The sequence below is a fragment of the Sander lucioperca genome, chromosome 18, assembly GCF_008315115.2.
Source record: "Sander lucioperca isolate FBNREF2018 chromosome 18, SLUC_FBN_1.2, whole genome shotgun sequence".
NCBI lineage: Eukaryota > Metazoa > Chordata > Actinopteri > Perciformes > Percidae > Sander > Sander lucioperca.
This window is the reverse complement of record NC_050190.1, coordinates 9,185,357-9,207,856: the sequence shown is the minus strand read 5'-3', so window position 1 is coordinate 9,207,856 and position 22,500 is coordinate 9,185,357. Positions and strand designations below refer to the sequence as shown.

General features: G+C 45.4%; 2 protein-coding genes across 3 annotated transcripts in view; one reads left to right on the top strand and one right to left on the bottom strand.

The window, feature by feature from the left end:
* The window catches only part of strn3 (striatin, calmodulin binding protein 3), a 37,248-nt gene extending 36,767 nt beyond the window's left edge, over positions 1-481 (top strand). Inside the window, exon 16 of the mRNA XM_031277673.2 lies at positions 1-481. This exon is cut by the window's left edge and continues 136 nt beyond it. Coding sequence (XP_031133533.1) covers positions 1-34 — 34 coding nt within the window. The 3' untranslated portion in view covers positions 35-481.
* Positions 482-6,900: 6,419 nt separating this feature from the next.
* The window catches only part of ccdc65 (coiled-coil domain containing 65), a 19,313-nt gene continuing 3,713 nt past the window's right edge, over positions 6,901-22,500 (bottom strand). Inside the window, exons 3-9 of one of the 2 annotated variants that reach the window (XM_035994455.1) lie at positions 21,900-22,067; positions 17,678-17,847; positions 14,633-14,783; positions 13,873-14,046; positions 9,522-9,740; positions 8,460-8,588; positions 6,901-7,258 (exon numbers count right to left, since the gene is read on the bottom strand). In XM_035994455.1, the coding sequence (XP_035850348.1) occupies positions 6,983-7,258; positions 8,460-8,588; positions 9,522-9,740; positions 13,873-14,046; positions 14,633-14,783; positions 17,678-17,847; positions 21,900-22,067 (1,287 nt within the window). In that variant the 3' untranslated portion in view covers positions 6,901-6,982. Of the gene's footprint in view, positions 7,262-8,459; positions 8,589-9,521; positions 9,741-13,872; positions 14,047-14,632; positions 14,784-17,677; positions 17,848-21,899; positions 22,068-22,500 lie in introns of both variants that reach the window. The other variant, XM_031277674.2, reaches the window with a different exon arrangement.

The window sequence follows — 22,500 nt, the reverse complement described above, 5'->3', positions numbered from 1 at the left end:
CGGCGCCGACGCCCTCGCCAGGGTCTACGTGTAGAAGAAGAAGGGGGGGGGGCAGAGGACGGTGAAGGCGAGAGACACAGACAGAGAGAGAGAGACGGAGAGGCTCGTTTGTTCACAAACACACACACAGTATTCAGGTCCGTTCAGATCTCTGAACACAGATTATATATTAATGAAAGACTGGAGGTGAACACACACACACCCCCACACAGACACACAGACACACACACACACACACAGACACCCCCACACACACACACACACTTTAAGTTAAGAGGTGTCGTCTCCCTCTGAGAGCAGAATCGTTGTTTTGAAGCCTGCAGGTCGACGCTGAGCGGCTCACCTGTCCTGCGATGAGTCGTGATGACACTACATCAAGCCCCGCCCCCTTCTACCCCCCCCCCCCCCCCTCTTGTGTAATCACTCGTCTGACCTCGGTTGTGGCTAGAAGGGATACAGTTACGGCCGGAAGTTAGGCAAAATTATGCTACATCTCGCTCAATCGTTTCTCAGTGGGAAAATAGGCTAACAAAATAATATAATTTCATGAAACGCGTGTTCGTTCCCCGGGAGTATTTTAATCCATACCGCGATCTTTTTCCTAAACTTGACGAGGCGTTTCGGTGCCGTCGCCGTAGCTGTGTCCCTTCTAGCCTTAACCTCTGAACTCCTGATCGGTGGGAAGCAGAGGACGAACTTAGAGGAGAAATCCCCCCCAAAACGCTCCCTCAGAATCAAGGATCATCTCCACATCCAGAGTCCCAACTTTTCTCTCCGTTGCACAAACAGACGGTTGGCGCCTGATGTCAAGTTCCAGTCATTTTAGGGCGTTTTTTTTAGTTTCAATGTGAAAGGAGCTGACAGGAAACGAGGGACTTTTGGTACGTTGTCTCTGTCACTACCCGATGTGAGTCGGGTGCAGACGAAAGTTGCACATGCTCAGATTTAAACGGTTTACGGCAGGGATCTTCAACAGGGGGTCCGGGACCCCTAGGGGGTCCTCAGAGTCAATGCAAGGGGGCCTCCAAGTTATTGTTAATTTTATTTTTTTTTCAATGAACCCAACATATTATTAGCAAATACTAATCCCAGCAAATATTAATTTCAAATAGTTATTAGGCTATTTTAAACGCTTAGTATTACATGCAAAAAAATGTATGTATAAAGGTTTTAGGCTGCCCACATTGTAGGTTCAGTTTAATATGCAACTTCATTTTATACAAGATATGTAGTAGGGGCTCCCTGATCCATCTCTCTTTCAGTTAGGGGGTCCTTGGCTTTAAAAACGTTGAAGACCCCTGGCTTACGGCATAACACCAAGGCTGTCATAATTAATCAACTTTTCTCTTTACATATAACGGAAGATGGAAATAATTTCAAAAACGTTGTAGCTATCTATGATTGTTTGATTGCTAACGTTAGCTCAAAACGCCATTCCAGTGACAGCCTTTGTTGTGTCTGAATGCTAACGTTTAGCCAGCAGTGAAGCAACTTTGTTACGTAGGTCCATTGTTACTCTGTTGACATTACAGAAGTCTCTCGTTAGCATCTTGGAGGCTACTTGTCGCAAAGTGACGCATGCACGACTCACATCTGCACTCGACTCACATCAGGCAGTGACGGCCTTTATTCCAACCAGAGGAAGTGTTATTTTATTTCAGTCCGGCTGCAGTCCTTCGTTAGTTCTTTCTGCTGAATACGAGCCCTCGCTGCCGTCAAACCTTTTCAAACCTAGAACTAGTTCGTACTACGTCTCCTGAACGCAGCATTACGTCACCGATCGCTGCCATTCAGTTGATTTCTTTCAGTAAAACACTTTGTTGGAACATGAGAAAGAGGTAACGCTGCCTGAAGGGAAACTACGCTACAAGTAAATAGTTGAAAGTCTGTTTTAACTAGAGATGCTCCGAAACCAGATTTTTGGGGTTCGGCTGAATACCTAATCCCCTGGTTGAGATTCTGCTGAATCCTCGTCCCATCCTCAGTCCATGAACACAGTAAACTCATTAATGAAGTAAACAGTGACTGTCCTTCCTTTGCCGTACCTGAAGTTGCTGCATTCTGGCTGCTGTCTGTAGATTCCTTCATCACAACTCGTATTCTTCCAGATGTTTGCTACCAGATGTTGTAACAGCGGTGATGTTGTGTATAGTTTAGGGTCCTCGCCACCACCAGACTAATCAGCATTGCAGATTGAACATGTAGCTGGACTCGAATGGCCTTCTTTTGACTGAAAGTTCTGCCAAACTACACTTTTTCTGCTCACCAGTTCCATTTCCACTTCCTCACAGCCTGCTGCATTGAACGCTCCACCTACGTAAACACCTTCCTGTAATCAACGGCGCCGTCATTACGGCGACCAGCGTAGCACGCGGAGTGCAGGCGTAGGCAGAAACCCAACCCCGTCAAAAAGCCCAATATTCAGCCCAATCAGAAGCCGACTCCTGGATTCGGTGCATCCCTAAATTCTGACGTTACTAAATGAAGTGAACGGCAGGAAACCAAACGTCTTGAGGGGGATTTCTCCTTGAAAGCGTCCCGGAGGAGACTCCAATCCAACGAAGGAACGCAACATTTGATCTTTTAACCTGTCGAGGTTTTGTTGTATTTTAAGTTTTTTTAAATCTTAAAAATCTGAAGTCAAGTTTCAGATTCTGACTTTTTTACGGTGTTTTTAAAATGACCGCGTCGGGTTAAAAGACCAGATTTTCCTTGTTTGTGTCTCTGACGAGGTGCGAGCCGATTGGACGGCTGTCCCGAATGGGAACAGAGGATTGGTTGATGCGTCTCAGTCAGCCCCATCCCCCCATCCCCACCTGGCGGGCCAATCTGAGCCCTGCGTTTAAACTCACAGAGCGAAGGATTCAGGCTGTAGTTGCGTTTGGACGTTTTTCTGTTTGTGTAAAATAAATCTAGTTTTTATAATCGTTTTTATAAACGTGGAAAACGTCTCGTTAGCGGAACCGCCGAGGATTCTGAGTCTTCGCTCACCCGTCCAGTTCTGCCATCACACCCTCCGTCTCAGCGGAGCATTCACGTCACGTAGGAAGGAAAGGAGACGCAGGAAGGAGAGGAGAGGGGGAGGAGTCTCGGCCGTTTGTTGGTCCTGTTCATTAGATTTTATTTATATAAAAAGATTAATTACACAACAAACACTTCTGCTAAATAACCAGGAAGTATTTGGCTTTACAGACTGGTACCTGAACGCGTCACGGTCTCTCTGACTACGTTTACATGCACACTAATATTCCACTAGAGTCATAAAAACGGCATATTCCTGATCCCGTAGGAAGCAAATATCTTAAAAAGGAATATCTCCTGCTACGTTTCCTCCTCTCATTCCCCCTGCTCTGGTGTCTCCTCCTCTCATTCCCCCTGCTCTGGCGTTTCCTCCTCTCATTCCCCCTGCTCTGGCGTTTCCTCCTCTCATTCCCCCTGCTCTGGCGTCTCCCCCTCTCATTCCCCCTGCTCTGGTGTCTCCCCCTCTCATTCCCCCTGCTCTGGTGTCTCCACCTCTCATTCCCCCTGCTCTGGCATCTCCACTTCTCATTCCCCCTGCTCTGGTGTCTCCCCCTCTCATTCCCCCTGCTCTGGCGTTTCCTCCTCTCATTCCCCCTGCTCTGGTGTCTCCACCTCTCATTCCCCCTGCTCTGGTGTCTCCACCTCTCATTCCCCCTGCTCTGGTGTCTCCACCTCTCATTCCCCCTGCTCTGGCGTCTCCCCCTCTCATTCCCCCTCTCATTCCCCCTGCTCCGGCGTTTCCCCCTCTCATTCCCCCTGCTCTGGCGTCTCCCCCTCTCATTCCCCCTCTCATTCCCCCTGCTCCGGCGTTTCCCCCTCTCATTCCCCCTGCTCTGGCGTTTCCCCCTCTCATTCCCCCTGCTCTGGCATCCCCCTACAGGAATAGTATGTGCATGTAAACGTAGTCACTGTAAACAGAAGACGCCGTACAAGTTCCTCTTCCTCCTCTTCCTCATATCACTGTGTGAGTTTTCTCTTCACGTCGAGAACATTTTGACTTTTCTTCAACAAACGGGAGTAAAGTTATTTATATCATTGTTTTTTTAAAAGTCTCGTCCTTATCTTCTGAGGAACAGAGAAGCAGTTTGAGTTTTAAGGAGAAACGGTCCAATCAGACGCCTCATTCATTTTATTTTATTTTTTTTAAACAAAAGCTGCCACCTGATTGGCTGAACATCCCCAAAACCCTTCTCCAACACACGGGGGGAGTTTTATTTCATGGTTTGTTTTTAATTTAATGTTTTTTTAAAAGCTGAAGGGATTAGTAACGTGAGCGTCTCCTGATTGATCACAAATCTTTATTTTTCTCTTCCCCCCCCCCCCCCCCCACACACACACACACACACACACACACACACGCTACGACTTACTGTGTAACTAAAGACTTTGTTTTTTTTTTGGTTTGTGTAATTGCATGATTAATACAATAAAAGTATTTTTTCTAGTCTTCCAGAAAAATGGAGAAAAAAAAAAAGTTCTGATCAGTTTGAGTTTTGTAAGTTTTTCTTTTTTTTTTTTTTTTTGATTTCCGAACTATGAAACAGCAGATTTTAAAGATTGTACCACATAGCAGAATACAACTGTTGAAATGTATATAAAATGTCTATAATAACTATTAAATGGTGTACCTGTACAGAAGCTGCTGCTCCGCTCATCTTTCTGTGTGAAAACACCACACACACACACACACACACACACACACACACACACACACACACACACACACACACACACACACACACAGACAGAGACAGACACACACACACAGACAGGCGCACACACACGCACACACAGAGAGACAGACACACACATACACACACACACAGAGAGACAGACAGACACACACATACAGAGAGAGACAGACACGCACAGAGAGACAGACACACACAGAGAGAGACAGACACACACACACACACAGAGACAGACACACGCACACACACACACAGAGAGACAGACACACACACACACACAGAGACAGACACATACACACATACAGAGAGAGACAGACACACACACACACACACACAGACAGACACACACACACAGAGAGAGACAGACACACACACACGCATGCACACACACAGTGCTGTGTTTTCAAGGTGTAATGTAGGAAATATGATCCGCCGTGAGCACGCTGGACTTTACTTTGAAAATTAACTAGATTTGTTTCTGTGCTGGACTTCCTGTCCCCCACTATCTGCCGTGTGCTGAGTTGCTGCGGAGCTCTCCGGCGTCCGGCAACAATAGAAGCTCTGGTATCTGCTCCGGAGGGCTGGGACCGCCGGAGCTGGGACGGAGTCGGGACGCAGACGTTCTGCAGTCAGTGGAAATACACACACTGACTTTAATGGAAACCTAATGACTCCGGAGACGTTCCGGAGACGTTAAGCAGCCGTTACGCATCCAGTGGAAATTGCCGGTCAGTCGGGGACCCGACTGATCAGTCCGACTGGCTTTTCTGCCGATGGTCGGCCGTCTGGTTGGTGTGTCAGCACCTTAAGACCACCAATTGTTCCCTCCCTGATAGGTAAGACCTAAGCCACCTACAGGTGGAGCTGTCTGCCCCCAAGGCCTCAAGTCTGTCATGAATCACCGTACCAAATGCCTTTTGAAGATTGAATAACACCATTCCGTAGAGATTTCCATTATCTATTTCCCTGCGTATGATGTCGGATAAATAGAGTAGGCATGATTCGGTATTCGGATGATATTCCATCCCCCCCCCGACCAACCTCCCTATGTGGATTTTCGCCCTTTCATACTACTCGCTATGGCGTAAATTCACACGCAATTGCAAGGCAATGTAAGTCAATGGAGGCCAAACGGCGTTGATAAACACGCTAAAAAGCGAGTATGCGTCTTGATAACACGCCAATAACAGCATATGAGTTGGCGTGTCGTACATACGCCACTTCGTGAGATCAGTCTGCATGTAGAATGACCTTACGGTAGGTTTCCACACGGCGAAATTTCACTTCGCTCTCATTGAGGTTAAATGGAGACGAAATTTGCCCTGATTGGGCGAGATGAGAGCGACTCGCCGAGGGGAGCGAAAACAAAGTTGACGAAAGTTTAACTTTATTTAAATGAGGACCATTTGAGAACCAATCAGGTCTGCGTGTTTGTGTTTGGAGGCGGGAGTTACAAAATAAGTTATCAACGCTGTATCATGAACATCTGTATGTGATTAAAATGTTTCTACACGAACATTGGTACTTGTATCAACACAAATTGTGATTTATATTAGTTAGGGCACATACACCACTAAATAGACCACTGTAGATGATAGTTTAAACACGCAAACTTTTCAGCTAGCCGACAGACTAATCGCTAGCATGTTTGGACATTGGATTTCATTGTAAAGCCTAGCCAGGCAGCTAGGCTACTTGTGCATTTGTTTGATAACATGTTTTGTTGGTGAACATTGACGCTTGTATCAACACGGATTTCACAAGCTACAATAGCAACGACAGCTTGCTAGCAAACTACCTGCTAGCTGCCTATGCTACCTAGCTTCAACCCTCTCTGCTAGCTGCCTATGCTACCTAGCTTCAACCCTCTCTGCTAGCTGCCTATGCTACCTAGCTTCAACCCTCTCTGCTAGCTGTCTATGCTACCTAGCTTCAACCCTCTCTGCTAGCTGCCTATGCTACCTAGCTTCAACCCTCTCTGCTAGCTGCCTATGCTACCTAGCTTCAACCCTCTCTGCTAGCTACCTAGCAGCCGGTGTTCTGTTGCGGTCTGGCGTGGTGTTTTCGCGACCACGCCCCCGAGGCAATATTTCACTGCCTGAAATTTGCTTGGTGTTTCTCTGTGTGAAAACCTACAAAAAAAAAAATACTGTTGACCCCTGGTACCCAAATAATGATTAAGCATGACATCACGGAGTTTATTTTTAATATTTCAAGAAAAAGAAAACAAGGAATGAAATGACAAAGCATATTTGTGATGTCACTCTGCGTCACAGTGCGTGTTTGACGGCGTGCACGGCCTCGATGACGGTGTGCCGTCTGTCGGCGTTGGGCGGGACGGTGGTGGTCGGCGCCTGGCACACGGCGAGCAGAGCGTGGTGCCTGCTGGCGTCGGGGCCGCTGACGGTCATGGCTTCCAGGTGCTGACGCAGCAGATCCCTCAGCTGCTGGTTCTCTCGGCTCAGATCCTCTCGCCGCTTCCTCAGAGCCGCTCGCTGCAGCACGGCGCCATTGATGCTCCGCGTCACCTGCTGCAACTCCCACATCTCCTACACACACACACACACACACACACACACACACACACACACACACACACACACAGATATATATACATACACACACACACACACACACACACACACACACACACACACAGATATATATACATACACACACACACACACACACACACACAGATATATACACACACACACACACAGATATATATACATACACACACACACACAGATATATATACATACACACACACACACACACAGATATATACACACACACACACACACACACACACACACACACAGATATATACACACACACACACAGATATATACACACACACACACACACACACAGATATATACACACACACACACACAGATATATACACACACACACACACAGATATATATACACACACACACACACACACACACACACACACACAGATATATACATACACACACACACACACACACACACACATATATATACATACACACACACACACACACACACACACACACACACACACACACAGATATATACACACACACACACAGATATATACACACACACACACACAGATATATATACACACACACACACAGATATATACACACACACACACACAGATATATATACACACACACACACACACACACACACAGATATATACACACACATACACACACACACACACACACACACACAGATATATACACACACACACACACACACACAGATATATACACACACACACACACACACAGATATATACACACACATACACACACACACACACACACACACAGATATATACACACACACACACACACACACACACAGATATATACACACACATACACACACACACACACACACACACACAGATATATACACACACACACACACACACACAGATATATACACACACACACACACACATACACACAGATATATACACACACACACACACACACACACATACACACAGATATATACACACACACACACACACATGCACACACACACACACACACACACACACGCATACACACACACACGCATACACACACACACACACATGTAATGGAACTCAGTACATGTACTCCAGTACTCTACTTGAGTACATGTTGAGGCAGTAGTACTATTGTTATATGGTATTGTGACATTAGTATGGTGATAATATCGTATCGTGGGGCCCCCGGTGATTCTACTTCCTACCTTCACTGGTTCCTCCGTCTGCGTCTGGGCTCTCTGGAGCTCCTCTGACCAGGATAATGACGACAACACTTCCCTCTGCTCGTTCTCCAGCTTACGACACATTTCAGCGACTCGTAAAACCTTCTGACCCTGGGTCGGCATGGAGGGAAAGGACGGGTGAGAACTGAGAGGACTCAGCTGGAGACAAACAGGAAGTCAAACCTAACAGAGAGGACTAATGCTGCGTTCCAGGCAACCTGTAACTCGTGTTTTCACAAACTTCTACCGGTGAAAGTGCCCTGGGATGGCAGTCAAACCTGTAACTTACTCCCCGTGAACTCGTACCAGATGGTTGTTCTCCCAGTTACAGTTTTTGACGTCACACACACATAAACAACAATGGCGCCCCCTGTTGATGCTGTACAGACGCCGCTGATTAACGGTGGGAAATAGAAATAAATAAATAGGCAACGTAATCAAAATAATACACATACGATTGTGTACTACTGCAGGTTATGTTTATGAAATGAAGCCCAAAATATGTCACAGACTAAAAATCGCTAGTATCTGTTCTGCTAGCTAACGTCAATGTCAGGTAGCCGCTAGCTAACGCTAATGCTAGCTAGAAGGGTTTGTCGTGACTTTGCCTGGAACGCTACCAAGTCGTGACTTAACGGGCTAAAAATTGTGTCTGGAACGCAGCATCAGCTGTTGTGGCTAGAAGGGAAACAAGCCAAACACACACACACACACACACACACACACACACACAGACACAGACACACACACACACACACACACACAGACAGACACACACACACACACAGACACACACACACACACACAGACACACACACACAGACACACATAGACACACACACACACTCACACACAGACACACACACACAGACACACACACAGACACACACACACACACACACAGACACACACACACAGACACACACACAGACACACACACACACACACACACACACACACACACACACACACACACAGACACAGACACACACACATCCTCAACAGAACACTGTGGACAAACAGAAAGTTAACAGCTGGCGTCACCTTGGCGATGAGCGCCTGCAGCTTCTTGGTGGCGTTGTCACTCTGGACGGTGAGCTGGGTCAGCTGTTTCCTGGCGGCGGCGTGCGCCTGACTCAGCTGGTCCCGGAGCTCGTGAGTCTTGGTGTTCACCTGGTTCCTGGCGGCCGACAGACGGGTTTCCACCGAGGAGTTCTCCATCTGACTGGAGGTCAGCGTCTCCCGCAGGCTGATGACGGCGTCCTGGGAGACCAGACACTAACGTTAGGCCTTTCTTCAAAAGGCGGGATATAGGAACGGCAACAGGGCTTAACCATCAGAGGTGGGGGACTCGAGTCGCACGACTTGACTCGAGTCCAACTTAGGGCTGGGCAATATGGAGAAAATCTAATATTACGATATTTTTGACCAAATACCTCGATATCGATAACGCAACGATATTGTAGCGTTGACTTTTGGTGCTTTCACAAAATATTTACAAAATTAGATTTTTGATAAATAATCATCAGTAATCAGTCCTTCCAGAAAAATGCGCTCGTTCTCAATGGTAAAACACTGCTACAACACACACAAATTCACCCTAATCTACAAAATAAATTGTATTCCATGTCCCTGTTCTGCAGGTATTCCACACAAAGTTGGAAGTGCGCCCTCGTTTAGAAGAAGTCTCCCGACTAATCCTGCCTTGTACTACTGAAGTTGGAGAAACAGCTAGCTAGCTCATGTAGTCCTTACCTAGCTACTGATCATGTGATCTTACCTAGCTACTGATCATGTGATCTTACCTAGCTACTGATCATGTGATCTTACCTAGCTACTGAGCATGTGATCTTACCTAGCTACTGATCATGTGATCTTACCTAGCTACTGATCATGTGATCTTACCTAGCTACTGAGCATGTGATCTTACCTAGCTACTGATCATGTGATCTTACCTAGCTACTGATCATGTGATCTTACCTAGCTACTGATCATGTGATCTTACCTAGCTACTGATCATGTGATCTTACCTAGCTACTGATCATGTGATCTTACCTAGCTACTGAGCATGTGCGACTGCCAACAAAGATGTTCCAGCAGTGAGAGGTCTCACTCTGTAGCTAAAACAGAGACCTGAACACAGGGTGAAAAGAGGAGCTGCAGCAATGTGCAGTACAACTACAATATGGTGTTTTTTGATAATTAAACCATGTAAACCTATTCTGGTACAACCTCAAAATACAATTATGAACCTGAAAATGAGCATAATATGGCCACTTTAATGTAATAGCCAGGTCATGTTATTTATATTTAAGGTATTGAAATTAAAAGGCAGGCCCGCGATGGGCAGTGGTGGTTTTCGCGAGAAGAAACCCCCGCTGCCTATCGTTGGCCAGCCTCCGCGGAGCTCAGCTCGCTTGATGTCAACCTAGCACCTTAAAGCCCATGTTGCAGGTTAACCGCCACTGTTGATTAATGGGTACATAAAGCACTCAGCATATGTATATCATTGTTAAAAATGTCTCCAAATAGTGTTTTAGTCGTTTAGTCGGGTTTTTAACGCAATTCGGTGATGACGTCACGTTGGGGAGACGTGCCTCAGCCTAGTACTAGAACTATGGTGACTGTGTATCAGTCTAGTACTAGAACTATGGTGACTGTGTATCAGCCTAGTACTAGAACTATGGTGACTGTGTATCAGTCTAGTACTAGAACTATGGTGACTGTGTATCAGCCTAGTACTAGAACTATGGTGACTGTGTATCAGCCTAGTACTAGAACTATGGTGACTGACTGGGATGAGGAAGAGGTGTTTTTACTGTCAGTGAATAGCACCGAGTGAAAGTCAATGTTTTCTTTATATCTAGTGACAGTGATCATGTCGTTAGTTCAGATAAGTACCAGTAAACTTATCTAGATCTAGAAATAGAAGGCATCATGCTAGCTATGGGCTAACTTGCCAGTCAGTCTCACCTGTGAAATCCCCCGACGTTGTAAACACATTTTGATTAGATATCTCACGTTTTGATGGACCCGACTAGCTCCAGTAACAACATATTTGCCTAGTGTTTATTTATTACTTCGATGGGGATGCTGTTCGGCTTTTCAAAAGTTTAGACAGCTAGCTAGCTAACGCTACGCCGACGTTTTGCTAACGTTAGCACAACAGCGTTAGCCTAGACGGCTAGGTAAATATTACGACTGCCTTCGTTGTTTCCTCTATCTGCGTCCACGTTGTCAACATAAGACATGTGGCGTTAGTGCTCCTTTTGTACCATAATTGTATTGAATGAAATGTTAAGCTTCGCTCCTACGAGATGGGTGGGTTTTTGTTAGCTACGTTACACACAAAGTTAACTGGCTATAGTTAGCCTGTGCTAGCGGAATTAGCTAACGTTGCGTAGCCAGCCAGCAGCTTCGGCAGCAGCTTCAGCAGTAGTTTCGGCGAGCTAACCACGACAGCTAACACATCCACAAGCGTCTCTATTTCAAACATCACTGCAGATTGACTGCTTTTAGCAGCAGAGGTTGATTGTGGGCGACAATACTGTCGTGATTAGCTAGCTCACCTGGCTGGTTACGCAACGTTAGCTAATTCCGCTAGCATACAGGCTAACTATAGCCAGTTAGCTTTGTATGTAACAAAAACCCACCCATCTCGTAGGAGCGAAGCTTAAAGTTCCATTCAATAAAAGTATGGTACAAAAGGTGCACTAACGCAACATGTCTTATGTTGACAACGTGGACGCAGATATAAGAAACTCCGAAGGCTGTCTAATATTTACCTAGCTAGCAGTCTAGGCTAACGCTGTTGCGCTAACGTTAGCAAACATCGGCGTAGCTAGCTGTCTAAACTTGTGAAAAGCCGTCCAAGCTGTGTTTCAATTTCCCTCCAATATTATTATACACATAATAAAGACACATGGACTCGGTCGAGACCAAAAGCCATATTTTGCAACACCAGTGGCACAGACCGAGACCATAGACAGTGAACAGAGACCAGTGGCACAGACTGAGACCATAGACAGTGAACAGAGACCAGTGGCACAGACCGAGACCATAGACAGTGAACAGAGACCAGTGGCCCAGACCGAGACCATAGACAGTGAACAGAGACCAGTGGCCCAGACCGAGACCATAGACAGTGAACAGAGACCAGTGGCCCAGACCGAGACCATAGACAGGGAACAGAGACCAGTGGCACAGACCGAGACCATAGACAGTTAACAGAGACGGGGCTTTCGTCTGTCGTCTCCCCAACGTGACGTAATGCAATGCATTGTGGGGGAAAAGAGAATCATTGCAAACCGCTGTAAAATAGTACTACTTTTTCGTATTTTATTCCGTTTTGTGATATCCATTGTATTTGATGTTGTTGGATAACAGTTTAAATGTTTATTACCAACAAGCAAATTGCACAACAAATGTCTTTTTAAACTGATTAGGAATGTAAAAACTGGGGTAGATCTAAGAATTTTGTATAACTTGACTTGTGACTTGCTTGACTTATAGCAGGGACTTGAGACTTGCACATGTGTGACTTACTGTCATGAATCCCGCTGTTTGAGTCTGTTTTCTGCTTGAGTTGCCTGTATTCTGTCCTGGAGTCTGTTTTCCTGAGCTTCCTGAACGCACCCTGTCTGGTTGCCTGGCAACGTAGCTAGGCGGGAGATCTCTCAATTACCCACACCTGCATCTCATCATCTACCTGCACACCTGGTCCTGATCACCACCTCTCCACTTCATAAGCTCTGACCTGACATCCGTTCCCTGCCGGATCGTTAGCCACTAACAGTATGTTGTGCCTGCGTATCAGCCTCAGTTTTCAAAGAGTTAGTTTTGCTGCTCTGTTACTTTTGTTTGCTGTGCACTTACCTCCGTTTCCTCTGTCAGCAGTTACTCTCCCGGGGTACTCACTCCACCTCTGCCTGGTCGTCGATTGCTTCAGAAACAACATTGGATGTGCTCATTCCCTCCCACCTACTCACCTCCACTGCCTGCTCCGTCACCTGGATGCTCCTGCTTCCATATTTAAGTCTGTAAATAAATACTCACCTTTACTCAACTCGCCTTGTCCTGGTCTGCTTCTGGGTTCCGCCTTAGAGAATCGTGACACTTACTCCCACCTCTGGTAACCATACATCTATATATATATTGATTCAGTCCTCAACGTTCCACTATTATCTTTACATATCGTCATCTTTAAAATGTGCTTTCAATTAACATTTAAACATTTGTTATCATTGTTTGTCTGCTTTTTTATTTGTGTCTCGTTAAGCACTTTGTTTTAAAAAGTGCTTTATGAAGTTATAATCATCCAGCAGTTACAGAGCCGTGTTGATGATTCATTATATTAGGAGACTTTGTGTTTTGTGCGATGTGACCTCTCACTGACCTGCAGCATCTTGACCTTCCTCATATCTGCGTCCGTTTTCTCCACCAGATCCTGCGTTCTGCAGAGCAGGTGGGACAGCTGCTGCGTCTGCACGCTGCACAGCTGCTCAGCCTCCTGGTTCTGCAGCAGCATCTCCCTCAGCGTGTCCTTGTTCTCCAGCAGCAGCGACGCTTTCTGTCCACAGAGAGACGGAGAGACAGAGTCAGAGACGCAGAGAGACAGAGACTCAGAGAGACGTAGAGAGACAGAGACGCAGAGACTCAGAGACGCAGAGAGAGAGACGCAGAGAGACAGAAAGTCAGAGAGAGACAGAGAGACAGAGACGCAGAGAGAGAGTCAGAGAGATAGAGACAGAGATAGAGACAGAGAGACAGACATGCAGAGAGACAGACATGCAGAGAGACAGACATGCAGAGAGTCAGAGACACAGAGAGTCAGAGACACAGAGAGTCAGAGACACAGAGAGTCAGAGACAGAGAGTCAGACATGCAGAGAGTCAGAGACGCAGAGAGACTCAAAGATGCAGCTCAGCTGTTATATTAACGTTCTTCCCTTCAGTCGTTAGAATTGATCAACATTTAAATGTTTTAAATACATGTGAAATAGGTTGGAATTAAATGCTTCAAACTCGCACAGTGTTGCATGATGGGAGAATACTAGGACTACTGGGTATCGCTCGTGTGATAAAGAGCTTTAATTAATGTTAACTGTTCTACAGACTATAAGTGTCTCAGGAAGTTTGAAGACGGCAGTGAGATACCCTGTCTTCGTGAGCGCTCTCGTACGCTGCGATGCCTTCACTGTACAGTCTCTGGATCTCGTTCATCACGGCTTTGTGCTGCTGCTCCACGGTGAACTTTGCGTCCGCCAGATCGGCTCGCTGCTGCCGGCAGTGGGACGAGTTCTCCTTCCTGAAAAAAACAACCAGAGACGACATGAATCTGAAGGCAGCTGAAGAAGATCCCTCTAGACCACTGGTTCTCAAGCTTCTTTCAATAATGTTCCCCCTTTGAACAGTGTTTTTAAGCCAATAGGGCACCGGTTCCGACCTAAACGGTAGTAACGAGACCGAATAAGAAGGAAAATTTCGGTGCCTTATTTGGGTGGCTGACTTTACACTCCACTCAACAGCAGGTAACGTTAGCCTAGCTTTAGCTAGCAGCTGGATTAAACAGGGTTAAAATGCTGACAGCTAACGTTAAACAGCGTAAAGTGTGACTGTATTTCAACAGTCTGCTCTGCAGCAGCAGATGCCGACGTCGGAAAAACACAGACGGTGCGTTCACTGAAACTGGTAACCTACAGCCTCGCGGTGCATTCAAAGTTATTGTAAAATACCCTTTTCCCATCTGGTGGTTGTTTTCGTCATTCAACAGCAATTTACTGGTGAAATAAGTGATTGTTTATAAGTTATAGTTATTACATTACTATTAAATCATTTAATTTTGACCATATGGCCGTAGTAATAAACAAGTTGTTCTTAAATGTTGCCGACTGTTGTTTAGTACCCTTCTTTTTTTTCTTCCTGTTTTTTAACTTTCTTAAAAAGTACCGGTTCAGGCACCGTTTAGGCACCGGCACCGTTTTAAAAGTACCGCTTTAGCACCGGTATCGGAAAAAAACCAAACCATACCCAACCCTAGCCATGACACTGGCCTGCTCTGGGGGATGCAACATTCAGTCCCTCCAGGAAAACGTGATTATGTGATCTCATAATTCAATGCATAATCAGCCAAAGTCTGCATATTTATGCGGGGGGGGGGGGCGCATTTTTTTCAAATACGCCGCACTTTCGCCGCATAAATTGCCGATTTCCGCGCAAAATATGTGGGGCTTGCATGATTTCATAATCCCTGCATTTTCATTGCAAAAAAGTCCCATATATCTTAGCAGAAAGTTGAAAAATGTTGCGTTTACTTCACACAAGAGCAGCCGTTTTCCCCTGTTGCCTTTGGCAGCTGATTGGACGAATGCGTCACGTGGGTCTGGCTGCTCGAGATTTTCAAACCGACTGTCATGGCGGCTCGGACGGAATACGATCTCGTATTTCACGAAAATAGTTCACCGAAACGTGTTTCTGAAAACATTTTAAGAGAGAAAATAGGCCGTGTAGTTGCTGAATCATTGTAGATCGACAAAGGTCAGTTTGAAAGATTTTCGTCAGATTTTGAGAGGCGGCGAGCCGAGCCGTGCCGTGCCGACCGCTCCTCATTTGCATACAGGAAAGCCCGTATTTTTGGCGGGCTGGAAAATCGCGTTCACATGTGTTGCGCTCATCCCGCTCGTCATTTCCGGTAGGTGTTTTAATATAAGTGTTCATTTTGGGACAATACTAACCATTGAAAGTGGACACTACGGCAGTAACTGTACGTACACACCGCCGCCGACTTGAGCTGCAAAGAAGCTCTGGCCGCCCGGTCGAGGACGCTTGTCAGAAAGTACCGGTATCGGAAAAAAACCATACCCAACCCTAGCCTTGGACCTGGAAAACATTTAGATGATGATGAGAAAGGAGACAAAAACTTGGAAAAAGACAGTAGAAAGAAGGAAGGAAGGCAAAAATAGGTCGAAAATAGTACTAAAAACTTAGAAAAAAGACACACAAACTTCAAAATAGTCATAGAAACTTGAAAAAAACACAGTAGAAAGAAGGAAGGCAGCACTAGCGGGTGGTGGGGACAAAATTCCAAAAGCTCTCTCGCTCCACGCAGTTCAGAGTCCGTATTACAGCTACGGTAGCCTTCACGCTTCAAAAAGACGGTCTCTTGCTCTTTTCAATCTCCTTTTTCTTTTTCTGGGTGAAGAAGAAGAAGACTCCTGTCCCTGAAATTTGGATTTTGAATACTTGTGGTCCTCCATGTTTCCTTCTTCTAACTTGCCGGGGACGGGAAGCTACGATACCGTTAGCAGCAGCTGTTAGTTTATCATGTGACAGAGAAAACACACACACACACACACACACACACACACACACACACACACACACACACACACACACACACACTCACACACACGCACACACACACACGCACACACTCTCACACACACACACACACACACACACACACACACAGACACAGAGACACACTCTCACACACACACACACACACACACACACAGACACAGAGACACACACACACACACACACACACACACACTCTCACACGCACACACACACAGACACACACACACACACACACACAGAGACACACACACACTCACACACGCACACACACGCACACAGACACACACACACAAACAGACACACAAACAGACACACACACGCACACACACACACACACACACACACGCACATACATGCACACACAGACTCACACACACACACACACACAGACGCACACACAGACACACACACACACACACACACACTCACACACAGACATGCACGCACGCACTCACGCACACTCACTCACTCACTCTCACACACACACACACACACACACACACACACACACACACACAGACACACACACACACACACGGAGCAGTATGTCCTGTATGTCTCTTACCAGCTAACGTATTTCTAGATGCAGCATTAATATGGAGCGTCTACTCCAGTTCATGCAAACGCAAATGTTAAATTTCAAGCCAATAGGAATACTGTGAATTGATGGTGGAGGTAAATATTCATGAAAAAGGACAAGTTTGTGAACGGGCAACACAGATTTAGATAATGAACAACTAAACACGTTACACACTGGAGCTTTAAGGACAACAGCGTTGGCTTCACTTCGTCCATTATAATATCCCAGTGTGCGTGGTGTCTCTTCTGAGTGCTACTGACCTCTCGAGGCCGAACCTGGCGCCCAGCTGCTGCAGGCCGTCCTCCCACTGCTGCTGCACAAACGCCAGCCGCTGGTCCTGCTGCGCCCGCAGGCGCTCCAGCTGCTGCAGGTGAACACGCCTCACGTGGGCCGACTGACGCTCCGCCTCCTGCAGGTCGCGCTCCAGATTCTGCAACACAAACAGGAAGTTAGAAACATGGTTGTAGTCAAGGGGGTCAGCTTCTCCTCGGACCGCGAACCTCCTATGGCGCCATTTTGATGCTACCAAGCCATCACCCCCCGTTAGCATCCCATTGACTGCCATTCATTTTGACGTCACTTTGACAGAGAATAACTTTACATCTGAAGAGTTTAAAGACTCTATTTGTCCATTGTTTATTTCTAAAGAAACACGACAATGTATAAAAGGCTCCATTACCTTGTAGCTCACGTTATGGCTCCGTAGCAGACGTTTTTATAAAAATAGGCTAACGATTGGGTCCTAACCACGAGACTTACTGTCTCATAGTAGAGGAATTACCGTATAGTACAGGAGAAGCTCTCAGGCAGTTTGGACTTCCATTAGCTGTTTAAGTTTAATTACTAATGTTAACTATCATTTTAGTGATCAATAATTAGCCTGTGTCTATGTTATCTCCTTACATATACCTACGCTCTCCGTCTCTGCTAGATTGGGAATGATTGAGATTTCTCTTGGCACAGCTACCAGAAGACTTCCAACTTTCAGACAGGTTGCTCACGTCACATCTACGTCTTCAAGCTCAGTTGGAGGCTGCTCAGTAACGCTCAGCCATCACCGGGAAAGAGACTTCACTGGTCTCCGTCCAGAGACACGGGACCTGCTGGTCCATTCTTATATACTGACTATGAGTAAACGCAACATTATTCAACTTTCTGCTAAGATATATGGGACTTTTTTGCAACGAAAATGCGGGGATTATGAAATCATGCAAGCCCCGCATATTTTGCACGGAAATCTGCAATTTATGCGGCGAAAGTGCGGCGTATTTGAAAAAATACGCCGCATAAATATGCAGACTATGGCTGATTATGCGTTGAATTATGGGATCGCATAATCACGTTTTTCTGGAGGGACTGATGTTTAGAACTAACTGATGAACCTGTGATTGATTGTATAGATCAGTGTTTCTCAAATGGGGGTACGTGTCCCCCTAGGGCAGTGATCGTCAACTGGCGGCCCGCCAGTTGACGATATATATATATATATATATATATATATATATATATAGCATTTCAAACAAAAATAGGCGTATTAGGAAGTCCGGCCCCCGGAGTGTCTGCTTAGAAAAATTCTGGCCCTTGGAAAGGCAATGTAGTTGATGACCCCTGCCCTAGGGGTACTCTGGAGGACTGCAGGGGGTACGTGTCCCCCTAGGGGTACTCTGGAGGACTGCAGGGGGTACGTGTCCCCCTAGGGGTACTCTGGAGGACTGCAGGGGGTACGTGTCCCCCTAGGGGTACTCTAGAGGACTGCAGGGGGTACGTGTCCCCCTAGGGGTACTCTGGAGGACTGCTGGGGGTACGTGACATTTTTTGCAAAATGTTTTTTTTCAGTTCCAAGGCTGTAGTTACTTCTACTGTCTTTTTTTTTTCTTCAAGTTTGTCGTTTTTGTTGCTGTTTTTGAAGTTCATCACCTCTTTTTGAATGTCTGTCGTTTGTTTTGACCTGTTCTTGCCTTTCTTTCTTACTTTTTTCTACTGTCTTTTTTATCTTCAAAGTTTTTGTCTCTTTTTTCAAAGAAGCGTCTTGCTTATTTGAGTTTTTTTGTCACTTTTGTCTCCCTATTGTTGCCTTCCTTCTTTCTACTGTGTTTTTCCAAGGTTTTGTCAGGTTTTTTTTTAAGTTTTCGCCTTTCCTCATCAGCATTTAAATGTTTTCCAGGTCCAAGGCTGTTTTTTAGTAAATCTATCGCTGACATCGCTGTATTCTTCCTCTTTATATATTTTTTTCTACCAAAAATTATTCGCACTGGTTGGGGGGTACATGGCTTAAAAACACTGTTTAAAGGGGGAACATTATTGAAAAAGCTTGAGAACCAGTGGTTTAGATGTTATTAGGGTTGAAACAATTCCTCGAATAATTCGATTACAAAAAATCATCGAAGCAAAATTCTTTGCCTCGAAGCTTCATTAAATCAACGTAATCAAGGTTGTACGGCTCACTGTGTTTCCGCACGGAGGATTATTACTAGCGCACAACACGTTGACGCTTCTGTGGACACGAGACGTTTATATTTTGTCTATGCACGAGACTGACGGCCCAGATTACAAATGAACAAAGACGAAAATAGCGAAGGTCTAAGAGAAGAGACAGGCGAGAGAAAACGACAGAAAGTTTGGGATCATTTTAAGCTGCAAACATGCTGCTACATCACCTTTTTTTAGTACACAGCAATAATAAATATTTACTATTGCTGTTTACTAAGTATTTCTTACTAAGTATTTCTTATCCGATTACTCGATTAATTGATGGAATAATCGGTAGAATCAGGGGCGGACTGGGACAAAAATTCAGCCCTGGCACCGTAGTCACACCAGCCCACATTACCATGCAGCCCCACCCACGGCATTCACTAATTACATTTGTGCACAGATGGTGAAATAATATAAGCAGTACCTCATGTAACAGATTTTTAAACATTTAATGTTAGTAAATTTTGAAGGTAAAAGACTTCAATTCCTGCATTCTGATACATTTTGGGCACTAATTTATGGTAAAAATGTCTATATTTATGGCAAGGAAATCACAAAATTCTGGTGGCAGGTAACAATTTAAAATACAAAATATAATGGGATATTATAATATTCATGGGCCGGTCAGACAAAGTCCAGTTGTTTTATGGTAACTTTTTTCCCCCAAAGAGCACGTTTTGCTCCCAAGTTGAAAAATGTAGGGTTGACTTTCAGAGGCTACTGCTTTTACTGCTAAATTGTAGAATAACACAATCATGTTATGCAGGGTCCAAAATTAACTGTTTTGTCCACCAGCCAAATGGCTAGTGAATGTTCAAATTTTACCATCCACTGAATGGGTAATCATTGTTTTTTGGCTGGTGAGTGAAGCAAATCTACCAGCCATTTGCATATTTTACCAGCATTCGGCTAGTAGATGGTGCTAATTTTGCACCCTGATTATGGGTACAAAACGTTATGAAGTGTGTTTTCTACATTCTATTGATCAAAAATGATCAGTGATGGTGCATGGATTTTGAGACTACAGTGTAACGGACCACCACAGTTCATGCATACATGTGAACCGCGGATTAATTGCAGAGTTAAACCTACAAAGTGTAAAATGTGACACTACGTGAATGGGGCACAGCAGAAAGACAGCGCAGAACGTCAGGGTTGTCATGTGTAGGCTACTCCTCTTCGCATCAGGTGTTAAAACCAACTGTACCAAAACACTGAATTAGACTAGGCTACTATTTAACGCGACAACGAGACGTTTTTAACCGGTAATGAAACTGTCAATTTAATACTGAAGCCGTCAGACGGCCGCGCGGATCGACAGCAGTTAGAGCTCCGGCGAAGCTCTGCGCCCGTCAGCAGCGGCTTCGCCACGCTTCCCCCAGAACATCATGATCACTGGGAGAGTCCGGTACAGCCTGAACCCTGCAAACGGAGATTTGCAGAGTCCCAATTTGAGTAACTTCTGATTGGGTCGGTCGGCCCATCTCGGGACCAGGCCGGCCGTTGCCGAGTGGCCTATATAATTAATATTAATATTATTATTATTGTTATGATTATAACCATAGTGAAATCGCGCAAGCGATAAAAAACGGCCTATGCGCTGTCGGTCTGTAAAGACAATTCATTTGTATATTTAAAAAAAAAAATCTGACCGGCCCACATTAAAAAAATTGGTCCGGCCCCTCTGGCATTTGCCAGATTTGCCAGATGGCCAATCCGCCCCTGGGTAGAATACTCGATTACTAAAATAATCGATAGCTGCAGCCCTAGATGTTATAAGCTGCTGTGTAAATAACCTTCCTAGTTATTTCAATTTCAACGTGCCCTTAAAGCTTTTTTGTTCATGGCAAAGACTTTATTTGTACAGTAACAATAACGTCTCTGTATGCGATACACAGGACTGGCACGCGTCCGATTGTTTTGGGCGTTCTGAAAACGTTGGCCTTTTTTTAGCCGAAGGTTATCATACCGTCAGAATCTGACACCGGCCCATGCCTAGTGCGTTACCTTGACGACGCTGTCCAGGCCGTCCAGCTGCCTCTCAAACGTCTGGCTGAGCACCGTGATGTCCCGGCGCAGCTCTGCGGCGCGAGTCTGGCGCAGGATGGAGCGCCAGCCTTCGTTTAGCTTCAGCAGGTTGACTGCTGTGTTCTTCTGCTCCTTCTGCAGCTTGTCCTGATTCCACACGGAGGAAATGGGTTCAACAATAATCAATCAATAATCAATCAATAATCAGCATGTACACATCATTATATTATTATATGTGTGTTTGTGTGAGTGAAGTGTGTGTGTGTGTGTGTGTGTGTGTGTGTGTGTGTGTGTGTGTGTGTGTGTGTGTGTATGTGTGTGTATATGAGTGAAGTGTGTGTGTGTGTGTGTGTGTGTGTGTGTGTGTGTGTGTATATGAGTGAAGTGTGTGTGTGTGTGTGTGTGTGTGTGTGAAGTGTGTATATGAGTGAAGTGTGTGTGTGTGTGTGTGTGTGTATGAGTGAAGTGTGTGTGTGTGTGTGTGTGTGTGTGTGTGTGTGAAGTGTGTGTGTGTATGTGTGTGTATATGAGTGAAGTGTGTGTGTGTGTGTGTGTGTGTGTGTGTGTGTGTGTGTGTGTG